This window comes from Neolamprologus multifasciatus, chromosome 19 (assembly GCF_963576455.1).
Source record: "Neolamprologus multifasciatus chromosome 19, fNeoMul1.2, whole genome shotgun sequence".
NCBI classification, from domain to species: domain Eukaryota; kingdom Metazoa; phylum Chordata; class Actinopteri; order Cichliformes; family Cichlidae; genus Neolamprologus; species Neolamprologus multifasciatus.
The window spans coordinates 26389673-26402110 of record NC_140457.1 but is presented as its reverse complement, the minus strand read 5'-3'; the positions used below and the strand labels follow the sequence as shown (position 1 = coordinate 26402110).

General features: G+C 40.9%; 1 protein-coding gene across 2 annotated transcripts in view; it reads right to left on the bottom strand.

Moving 5' to 3' along the window:
• The window catches only part of prkd1 (protein kinase D1), a 75489-nt gene that overhangs the window by 28405 nt on the left and 34646 nt on the right, over positions 1–12438 (bottom strand). For both annotated transcript variants that reach the window (XR_014871182.1, XM_085143303.1), the window contains exons 7-13: positions 9427–9504; positions 7107–7308; positions 6902–7025; positions 5918–5995; positions 5289–5456; positions 1275–1386; positions 316–368 (exon numbers count right to left, since the gene is read on the bottom strand). Coding sequence is in view for 1 of the 2 variants with exons in the window: in XM_085143303.1 (XP_084999429.1) it covers positions 316–368; positions 1275–1386; positions 5289–5456; positions 5918–5995; positions 6902–7025; positions 7107–7308; positions 9427–9504 (815 nt within the window). In the remaining variant the exon portion in view is untranslated. The remainder of the gene's footprint in view (positions 1–315; positions 369–1274; positions 1387–5288; positions 5457–5917; positions 5996–6901; positions 7026–7106; positions 7309–9426; positions 9505–12438) is intronic.

Below are 12438 nucleotides of genomic sequence, written 5' to 3'. Positions count from 1 at the left end.
ATTCCACTGAACAGTTTTATTTGCATAGAGATTTCATTTTGTCCTCAAATGCCAGAAAACACTTTACAAGAGAATTAAACCTTGTAATATGGTGCACGAAGAAGAAGCTTCCTTAAGTTACACCCTTGTTACAAGGGGTCACCACTGCAATGGATGGCCTTACTTCCTGATCTGGCTTTCCAGCTGGACTCAAACCACAAAGCTTTGGCTTAACAAGCAAATATGTTATCCACTACATTATGGAGCCACAGACTTTATGCAAAAGCAATCCAAAAATGTGTGTGTGTGTGTGTGTGTTTGTATTTTTTCTCTTACCACATTCTCCTGGATCTGGCAGTTGGAAACTGAAATACTGATTGAAATCTCCTCTGTTAATGAGAGACACAAGCAAGATTAGAATAAAAAAAAACAGGATGACAAAAAACAGTGAATTAGCATCCTCCTGTTATTCTGGGGTCTTTACCTATCAATGTGAAGTTGACTGTTGTTGTGATTTTGTATGATTAAAAAAGCATCTGAGATAATATACATTGTGAAACACAGTCTTTCAGTTGTAATGAGATTTTTTTTTCATCAACATCAGAAGGACAGATTTCAGCGGATGCACATCTCTCTGTGAAGCAAAAACAATAAAAACAGGGCATCTGTAAAAGGATATTAACTTGTTTACTCTAAGCCACACTTTTGGTGTGCGTTAGAAATAAATATGTGATAAATGTGAACCAGTTAGCAATCTGCTAGTTGAGACACATTCTTTAGTCATAAAAGGTACTACGACCACACTGAAGTGTTAGTCATGATGGTTTGACGTCAGTGAAATGCCTGAAATATCTCTGATGGGTTTTGTGTGGGTGTTGTTGGCCCTGAATGGATCTGAGACTTTCTGGGAGAATTCAGAAGCAACATGAATACAAATACCTGAGTTAAAAGAAAACATACATTGAATTTGTGATTTATCTGTTCCAAATAGTCTCTGGCTGGAGACAAAGTGAAAACTGTGCTGGAAATACTTTAATGTGGTTGAGATAGGTGTGACCCTGTACATGTATACAGCTTTGAGACTTCAACTCATTTTTTCAATGAGTGGCTGAGATTGTCTGCTACTAGTTCATCACTTAATTTGTTGAAATCAAGTGGTTGTAACAGCTATGCAAGCAAATTTTTATTTGAACTCCCTTTAAGCTTTTTGTTAAAAAGATAGAAAGAAAAAATCTTCAAAAAATGCTAACTTATACATGTAATATTAACAGGCCAATAATATTACAACAACGTACTGTGTCCACTGCGGTGGGAACTGTGGCAAATTCCTGTAGAAACCGCTGGCATCAGAGCATGCTGGATGGCCATTTCCCACATTCGAGCCACATCCTGCCCAACACCGCTGACCTGAAATCACAATTCTGGTACTCACAATTTGATTCAGTAAAAGGACTAGATGTTACAATCCCTGATAATGCATTGCTTCAAATGGAGAAAATTTTGAAGGATGGCTGTTATGAGGAAAGGCAGCCCAGAAACTTCATCAGCGGCATACAGTGTTGTGTGCCTGAGCTTTCAGTCTTTTACCCAGGCTGATCTGCCATTTTTTCTTCCTTGGTTAGGTTTGGGGATTAGGGATCTGATCTAAATTATCATATTAAAATCTGGGACACATCGTCAATAGTGGACCTTAGATTCATCGGGTGTTTCGGCCCTTATCACTAGACACCCTCATCTAAGGAGGCCCTGCCAGGGTTGATCAGGCTCCGGAGTGTGTCACTGGTTTATGTTAACATTGATATTTCTCTTCTTCTTTCTTCTGTTTAGTTTTCTACAGTTTATTTTCTTCTATCTCATCACTGAAACTTTACCTCCCCACTGGGAAAAAGAGCAGAGGGGAGAAGAGTGGAATATTTTTCTTTTCTTTTCTTTTCTTTTCTTCCTCCTTTTGGTTTCACTACCATGAGGTTAACTGCACAGTCCCCAGGAGGCCCTGAGACAGCTGAATCAGTCAACCAGCAAAATTTCGAATGTTATATTTTACCCTTTTGACGCCCCCTGTTGAGGTAGGCCCACCACAGGTTGATCAGTCCTGGGCTTGTGTCTCGTGGTTAGCTGACTGCCTTAGCTGCCCAAGGCAGCCCTTTTTAGCCATAGCCAGTGACTGGTCCTCTCAGCAGTGTTAGCCAATTCTCTTATAGCCTGCCATTGCGCCTGTCCTCTGATCCCAATCTCTCTAAGCAGTTTTGCTGTTGTTCTGGCAACAAAGCCCCTGCACCCCACTTCCACCGGGCGCACCTTGATCTTCCAGCCTCTGTCCTCTGCCTCAGCTGCCAAGTTGGCATACCACAGCTTCTTACGCTCAAATGCTTCCTCAATGACATACACAAGTTTTTGGGAGTTAGACCAAAGGACGAGGTCTGGTCGCAGAGTAGGTGCTACGATTTCTGTGGGATCCAAGTCCACTTGCAGATGCAAGTGGACTTGGCAACCTTCAGTGGGCCCAGGTCTGGGGTTAAGGGGCTTGTCCTCGGCCACAGAGGAAGACGGGGGAGCCCTCATGGCTAATTGATTGGAGAATTCGTGCTTTTATTTTGTCTTTTGTTTTTATATATTTATTTTCGGGGCGACCGTGGCTCAGGGGGTTGGGAAGCGTATCTGTAACCGGAAGGTTGCCGGTTCAATCCCCGGGCTCTCTGTCCTGGTCGTTGTGTCCTTGGGCAAGACACTTTACCTTGCCTCGCTTCTGTCAGTCTGCCCCAGGGCAGCTGTGGCTACAACCGTAACTTGCCTCCACCAGTGTTTGAATGCGAGAGTGAATGAATAGTGGCATTGTAAAGCACTTTGGGTGCCTTGAAAAGCACTATATAAATCCAATCCATTAATATTATTATTTTAAATATTTAGTTATTTAGTTCCTATCAGAAAAACATAAATTCACAAATGCAAAGAGTTTAAAAAACAAGTCTTTAGAGCAGTCTGAATCCTGAATGAGACACATAGGAATTATTAGTACTGTACTTTGATCTAATTTTATCTGAAAAGATTTTTTAAAATCGCAATTCATCACTTTAAACAAACTTTAAAAATATCAGTAGTTTTAGATTTTTTTTAAAGTAAGTTATGTAAAATTTTAACTTAAAAGTATTTCTTATTGCAGAAATAACTCAGTATGAACGGTAGAAGAAGACTGTAATCCATGTACCACAGAGGGGAAACGTCACTTTTTCGATTTCTGTCTTTTAGTTTAATATTTTTATAGCTGACATTTTTTAAACTTTCACCCCCTTAATTTTTACACAAAAATCTCTCAAATATCTTTCTTAACATGATTGCATTTGAGGGGTGTTATTATTTCATGTCACCAGTGTTGGGGAGTAACCGAATACATGTACCGGCGTTACGTATTTAAAATACAAAATATGAGCAACTGTATTCTGTTACCCCATAGGTGATAATTAGAATACAGTTACTTTGTTGAAATAAATGGATTACATGGCGATCTTTTCCTGTTTCATATGTTACGCTATCCCCTCTCTAATTTTGGTCTCCACGCCGGAAACCCAAACAAAACACACAATAAGAGGCTCTAATGTGAGCGTCCAGTTAATGTTGGTGGTGCCAGCTACACAATGAACCCAGAGCCAGCACAACAGAGCCAGCAGTGAACGGGCAGGAATGCATTTCTTACTTGGAAATTCTGACACCACTTCATGAGAAGAATGGGATGGGCAAAATCTGACCGTGCAATGCAAACTTTGTTTGCCAGCAACCAAGCTGCTCTCAGCATCAAAAGACTCCAACTGAAAGAAACATCTGGAAGTAAGTTCTTTATTTAACTAACATTAGCCTACTGCAACTACCTTGTTTGAGTTATGGTAGCTACCATAGCTATGGTAGTTATGTCCCACTTCAGTATCTTCGATGTACTATTGCTGTGTGATTTATTACTATTACTGATGGCCAGTGTTGGGAAGGTTACTTTTAAAATGTATTCCATTACAGAATACAGATTACATGCCCCAAAATGTATTCTGTAACGTATTCCGTTACGTTACTCAATGAGAGTAACATATTCTGAATACTTTGGATTACTTAATATATTATCATGCTGTTTACAACTACATGAATGTACTATTGCTGTGATTTATTACTGTTACTGAAGGTCCGCGGCTCCGAACCGTAGTAAAGGGACCTCTGGCTAATAAGTTGGGTTCTGTGTTGGGCTCGTAGCCGAAAACTAGCTTTACTTTGTTGTCTGGGTCAACTTTGCCAGCGAGAGACAGAGAGAGGCGTTGAAAGGCTGCTCCAACGGAACTTCTTGTTTTTTGAGGAAAACTCGAACACGGTGTACAGTCGAGTCTTAATAGCTTACTTACAGCTGGGCTGTCAGGCTCTCTTCTTGGCTGCAGTGGTTATTATTATATTTACATGCTTCCAGCTCCCGTTTTTGCTCGATGACAGCTCCTATTTTTCCTTTTTCTCCCTCCCTCGCTCACAGACACGTAACGGGTATGGCATCCATTCTCCCTGCAGCACGGACTACACTGCCCATGATGCTACATTCTTTAGAGCTATACCGCTAGCATTCTGCCTATTAGCTTAGCACAACAACAACAACAACAGGCGCTCTCTCACCCAGGAAACACGCAGAGAGAGAGCGTCACCGTGTAACCATGGCAACCGTAACGCTGCCGCCTGGAACAACAGAACGTAGCTGTCAAACAAAACCCAAACAGTCCTGACCCGCCACAATATGAAACAGGGAAGTACCGCCGTGTAATCCATTTATTTCAACAAAGTAACTGTATTCTAAATACCACCTTTTTAAACGGTAACTGTAACGGAATACAGTTACTCATATTTTGTATTTTAAATACGTAACGGCGGTACATGTATTCCGTTACTCCCCAACACTGCTGATGGCTACAACCTGCTAGCTGCAAATAATCATCACATTTGAACTGAACTGAATGAAGAAAGATGTAAGAAAGAACAGGGTTGGAGAAAGAGAGATTTTAGTAAGGACTACTCAGTGACATTTGCTAAACTGTGAATTTAAATCTTTCATGTAAATGTGAGTTTTTCAAAATTTTGAAAAACAAATGTGACAAATGTCTTTATTTTGCCAACTCTGACGTATCTGATTTAAGACTTTGTTGAAAAATATTTCTCCTTAAAGTGTTTGCATGATATCATGTAAGCACATTAAGGATGATATCAAATCTATCAATAATATCGAATGGTTATGATTATTATGATCTTAGAGAACCTATCTTGCATCATATCACATTAAATCTGCATCTCACCAGAATGCTGCTGCCTGTCACAGATGATTCAGGTCTCTGCAGGTTCTCTCCAACATAATAAACCACTGATGCCGTGGCGATCTCAAAGCAATGAGGATTGGCTCCATCAGGAAGCAGAGAAAAATTCTGAGCAGGCTCCAGAGACAAGATTTCAGACAGAGGGATTTCCTGCAGAGAGGATGAAGTAAAGGGGTCTGGGTGGAATACAGTTTACAGTATCAGCACCAGTACACCATACATGATGTACCTCCTGAATCTGTAGTTGAGGGGTGTGCTGTGTTGCAAGTAATTTACATTCATGGCTCTGGTTGGACAGATGCTTTCTGTCTATTGTGCAAACCCATAAGACTGTCACTTTGTTGTTTTATGTCTTTTAAGATAATAAAAACTTTCAGACACTAGAGCTGGGTAGGGAAATATGAATTAACATATATCTCATACCAGTAGATCACATTGCTCTCAGACTGCTGAGTTTAGAAAGTAGAACAGGAATATCAGGCCTCTCTCAGCAGACTCGAGTTCAAAAAAGACTACTACTGTAAACTTAGCAGTTAGTCTTTAAAAGACAGATACACCTGCAGTGATGACTTTGCAGCAACAAATAAACTGCTGGAAGGTAGTGGTCTTACCTTGTAATATTTACTTCCTGTGTCGTTCTGAAACAGCGTAATGCATTTACTGTCTAGCCTCCAGTAATGTCTTTTCCTCTGAAACATTGCAAGAGAGAAGAGGAAGTAAAATAAGGGAATACCACCAAGAAAAAAGAGTGACATTAAAGAGCAAAACAACTGAGGAAAGAAAAGAGAGCAAATAAGTATGAAGCAGACAAACAATGACAACCTGTAAATTCCTCTCGACTTGTTTTTAACACTCACGCAGCTGAAGAATTTCAGAAGAGCAACACATCCTCAAACCACAAGTGGCAGTTTTCTCAGAAAAAGGAATGAGTTTAACATTTATTATTTCTCACTATTTGTTTCTTCGATATTTCCTACCATCTCCGTTATTTGAATAGGAAGAAGCACAAACACTTAAGACAATCTTTGTACGATTCAAAGTGTATATTTATAATAATGTGTCAAACAAAGTTGGAAGCAGCACTTTGATTACAATAGTGAAATATCTGCAACGCGTTCTGTCCTGTTTCTGAGTCCTCTTATCCTTCACTCAAAGACTCAGAAACAGCATCACAACTGGATTCTTTGCTTGTTCTTGAAATGATAATGAGAATAAACTGTGTTTTTCCACATGGTTCAGGTCTTTTTTTATAATTTAATTATGAATTAAATTATAATTCTAAAGTGTACCATGTTTAAATAATTGGGAAAAATTTAACAATTACACGAATGCTCCCCAGGGTGCTGATTGACTAATCATTAGACTGAGAAGCCACTGTTTGTGTCACAAAGACAGAGGAATCGGTGAAATTAAAGGAGTAGATGACAAAGCTAAGACTGAGGCAAAGCCTGATAACTTCCGAACCAGTGAACAGAACGAAAACAAAACAAACAAAAAACCCTGAGGGCGCTAGCTGTTTGCTTCATGTAAGACAACATCCACAACACGAATGTGGTGAGGTAAATAGACTGTTAAACATAAAAAGAAAGATGTACCAGAGTGTCCTTGCTGGTGTAGTGGACCATCCAGCCCTCTTTCATCACATTGCTGCTCTTCCTCTTTGTGTGTTTGACAGACTGGACGACTCGCATCAACGGAATGTTGTTGCTGGTGGAGGGGCTTTAAGGGGCACGAAAAAACAGCCTCAGAAACATCTCAGTACTATATATTTTTCTATGTGTGTAATTGTTATGTGAGTACCTGATGGCTCGGTTGGACTCATCTAGGTCAGGGTCGTGCATGTCACAGAGATCGCTGGGTCCTGCCTCTAGCAGCAAGCCACTCTCTGAGGCCAGCGCTTCATCCATGTCATCCAAGAGGCTACCCCTTCTGTCAATATCATGGTCATCAAGGCAACCCTCCACCATGAGGGCATCCGATTCTGCACCTGGGCTCAGAAGTTCTATTCAACAATAGAATTCAGGACCTTCATTTTGTGTTTCTAAACCATTCAGAGGTGGACTTATGTGTTATGCTAATGTGTTTCAAACCCTTGTATTGATACATAATCCGAGTGTGCTTAGCTTCAGGACAGGAAATGATGGCCAGAAATTCTCCTTCAGAATTTTGACTGTTGGTCTTTTTATGGCTTCCTGTTTTACTTTCATGCCAGAAGTAACGAGACACAAACTTTCCAAAATGTTCAGCTGTCTTGTCTGCCCACAAGTGGTGTTGTGGAGGTCAAGAGTGTCAGACACTATCATGAGTTTGAAACTAGATCGAAGGATTGACGTTGAATGTTATCATTGAAATTTTAGAATATATTCAACAACCTGTAGAGAGTATCCCAGAGATGAGACAGTAGTGATTAGACCTCAGTAGAAATGTATGTGAAGAGTAGAGAGCTGATGAGGTGTTGGGAAAGTATGATGTAAGGGATTGCAGAAGAGCAGGTAGTAGTGGTGAACACATGCTTTAAGAAAAAACAAAACAAAAGGTGACGTATAAGAGTGGAGAAAGGTGCACAGAGGTTGATTTTTGTAGAAGGCGTCATATGCTGAATTGGCAATACAGCTAACAAGGCTGTAAAAGAGGACCCAACACTGATAAGTCTAAAGTTCAACAGGTTTATTGAGTTAAAGTAAGTGAGAAGTTGAAAGGGGAGGTAAACACACGGATTCCTGACAAAACAAAGCAGGTAGGAGGACCTGTCACTGAGTCACTGAGAGAGTTAGCCTTGGATAATCAGGAGGAGAAGACCAGTTTGACAGAGACAGTTAGGGGACACTGGAGGTGGAGCAGGGGACCACTGGGACACATGGCAATGAAGGTGTTACACTTGAAAGCTTGTGTCACCACAGGAGACACGGAGGAGCCAGATTACCAGTTAAAGGAGTCATAAAATCTGGTGGAGAGTGAACCCTGGATCTGGTCATACCAAGATCTGCTCAACCCAGCATAAACCCAAAACAGCAAACAGACCGGTGAAGGACCATGACAAAGATTGGAGACTGCAAGGTAGTATCAGAAAACTAGCTAGGCAGCATTGGATGGTAGTCTGCAGGATGACTTTGGAACTCAGAAAGAGTAAGGGAATGAGGAAAGGACCAAGTTATGGAAGTTGAAGGAAGAATGTTACGCAGCATTTAGGAAGGAGTTAAGGCAGACTCTGGGTTGTAGGGAAGAACTGCCAGATGACTGGGAAAAGTACAGCTGAAGTGGTTAGGGAAACTGCCAAGAAAGTATTTTGTCTAGAGCCACTTCTTGCTCTGGCCCCTTTACACTGAATACATGTGTGAATGAGAGACAGGTAGGAGTAACAGTGAAACCGGGGCAAAGGGAGTTGAAGTACATGACTGGTCCATTACCAGGGATCAATCATCCAAAGCATTGGTCAGTGCACAAAGGTGTTGGTGGAGATGAGTGTCAGGGTTGAATGGACAGAATGGACAAAATTAGGAATAAGAATTAATAATGCAACAGAGTGATAGCTTAGGTTGAGTTGTTTGGAGACAAAGCTAGAGAGGCAAGGTTTAGACATGTTAGACGTGTGCAGTGGTGGGATAGTGACTACATTGCGCAAAGGGTGTTGAACATGGAGGCAGGAGGGAAATAGGATAAGCACAGAAAAGATACATGAATGTAGTGAAAGTGCATATACAGAGGGTTGGTTGTGAGAAGGATACTAGGGATAGCAAGAGACTGAGCCAGATGAAACACTGGGAGAACCCCTGAAGGAAGCAGCTGAAAACAGTGGAAGATTCTTTCTATGTCTGCAGTTCTTTAGATATCTTGGGTTCTTCTGGCACCTCTTACATGAATCATTGATGCAGTCTTAGAAGAATTTTGGTAGGCCAGCCACTTTTGGGAAAGTTCACGACTGTTCCAAGTTTTCATCAGATGTTTTGACATGACTTTAAATCATTCAAAATTAAAGCATCATTTTTATTCAGTCTCAAGCCTGATTTTAAAATAAAATTTTAAGTTATGATGGGGTTTATGGATGTAGCGGTGGCTAAAGTAACGCTCTGTGTTTATATAGTACAAAAACAAAGAAATGTGTTTGTGTGTTGGTAGGTACCTCCATTTTTTGATACTTCTCCCAGGCAGTTGTTTGGCACTTTTTGCGCACATCGTTTATGACAATTAAATTTACAGTCTGAGAGAGAAACAAGAAAGAGGAACACAAGGTTCAGGAAGAGGCTTTGACATCAGCTCCACAGTAACTGTTCAAAATCTTAATACAGATGAAGACATGATGCAGTTAAAACTCCAAAACGGCCAGGTTACACTATATTGCTAAAAGCATTTCCTCGTATGCCTTTATGAACTTGAGGGACATCCTATTCTTAATCCATAGGGTTTAATGTTGGCCCAACCTTTGCAACCTTACACCTTGGCTCACAGTCCCAACTCATTTATACTGAAGGTGTTCTATCATGTTGAGGTCAGGACTGTCCATGTCTTTATGGTACTTGATTTGTGCACTGGTGTGCAATTATGTTGGAACAGGGAGATATAGAACTGCATCATCATACGTCTTAAATGAAAGGACGTACAACATGATGTCTATAACCAAGGTTCTAGAAACTGTTAAACAAAGCTCTGGTGACTAGGATGGATTTTCTCCAAAGATCCATCCAGGGTGTACTCTAAGCCAGTGGTCCCCAACCCCCAGGCCTCGGACCGGTACCAGTCCGTGAGTCATTTGGTACCAGGCCGCGAGAGTTGAGGCTCAGGTGTGAAATGTATGGTTTTCAGGCTTTTTATCGGTTTTCAACGTTATTTTGTTATCGTTTTTATCATTAACTCAGTTTTCCTGGGTCTTTTCACGTGTTCTATGAAAAATCTTCTTTTTTTCGGTACCGGTACTAGTTTTATTTTGTTGTATTTATCCGCGACACCTTACAGGCCGGTCCGTGAAAATATTGTCGAGCATAAACCGGTCCGTGGTGCAAAAAAGGTTGGGGACCGCTGCTCTAAGCTACAAGAGAAAAATAGCACAGGAGCAGACCTACCCAGAGCTGAAACTGAGCAATATTGGAAGAACATCTGGGAAAATGATGTGTCACACAACACCAATGCTAAGTAACCTCCCAGCAAGAGCCAGTCAACATCACAAAGTTGGGGAGTAACGGAATACATGTACCGACGTTACGTATTTAAAATACAAAATATGAGTAACTGTATTCCGTTATAGTTACCATTTAAAAAGGTGGTATTCAGAATAGTTTGTTGAATTAAAGGGATTACACGGCGGTCTTTTCCTGTTTCATATGTTAGGCTATGCCCTCTCTATTTCTGGTAATTCCTCGCCGGTGGAAACTCAAACAAAACACACAATAAGAGGCTCTAATGCATGTGTCTCAATCTCGTGGCCCATGTTACCTGTACTTGCGCCCGCATAATGATGTGAAGAAATATTTTTAAAAATTATTTTTCAACAAATTATTTATTATGAAGGCAATATGAGCAGAGTGTTACAGGCACAGTGTCACGTCCGATGTGGCAGACGTGTGGAATAGGAGATAGGATCCAAAAGGCGGCAGCTCTGGTGCAGATGAGTATTTATTTACAAGAGAAAATACAACAGCAATGGCGCGGGTGAAGGTGTAACAGAAAACCTAAACTGGGCAAACTAACAAAACAAACCAGAAACGTAGATGCAGGGAGGTTCGGGGAAATACATACGGAGAGACGCAGGGAGACCGAGGGGAAACAACACAGACGAACCAGCACGAGGACGAGGTAACACACCCTATAAATACACACGGCAGGAATCAGGGGATGGGAAACAGGAGGGGAACACACCTGGAAGACATCACAGCTGACGAGGCAGGGGAAACGTAAACAGAACACACTGACATAAGACACAGACTTTCACAATAAAACAGGAACTTACACATGAAAGGACACAAATTAAGAAACGCGGACTAGATACAGGAACACACGGGCAGAACAGAGTAAACACTAAACAGGAAGAACAAAACCAATAATCACACAAATAGAAAACACAAAACGCTGGGTCAAAAGGACCCAGGACCATGACACATAGCCCTGGAGAATGTTGCCTCATGGGCAGTGTAGCCTAGTTGTAAGTAAGCTGTTAAGACTCGACTGTACACCGTGTTCGTGTTTTCCTCCGAAACAATAAGTTCCGTTGGAGCAGCCTTTTAACGCCTCTCTCTGTCTCTCGCTAGCAAAGTTGACCCAGACGACAAAGTAAAGCTATTTTTCGGTTACGAGCCCGACACAGAACCCGACGTATTAGCCAGAGGTCCCTTTACTACAGTTCGGAGCCGCGGACCTGAAAATATATGCGCGGAATAGTTTTCTATATGAGATTGCTGCAAAAAGTGCAATCCAAATTATTCAGAATACGTTACTCTACTCTAATTGAGTAACGTAACGGAATAGGTTACAAAATACAGTTTGGGGCATGTATTCTGTAATCAGTAATGGAATACATTGTAAAAGTAACCTTCCCATCACTGATTGTGGAATATATCTCCTATTTCTCCTTTGCACTGTGTCACTTTGTCTACAAACCACTCAACCTGAGCTGTCCCTAGAATTGAGTAATTTCTAATTTTGTCTGTCCTGGTCAGTCCCAATGAAAATCTTAACATCTTCATTACTCTACTAGTACCAGCTTGGCCTCCTATCTGTTTGTCACCGTGTCTTAACCATACATAGCAAGTCTCGCTAACATCTCATAAACTTCCCATTCACTATCCTTCTGTCACAAATCAGCCCTGACATTTGTCTCTAACAGCTCCCCCCATTTGCACACTCTTCTTCACCTCTCCTCAACACTGCTTCTGTTGCCTGGAATTTATCCCAGGTACTTAAAATAATCTACCTACATTATCTAAACTCTATATTTTAATAGTACAATCAATAGAGTCTTTATTTATCCAGGTAATGTTTTCACACATTCAGTATTCAGTCTCTCTACTAGTCTTTTTACAGCAACATTACATGTAGCAGCACCATGGCGAATCATCGATCCCATTATTCTGTATTATACTGTATTACAGTATCTACTGGTTACATTAACAAGTAAACAGTAAACATACTGGTAGTTTTTACA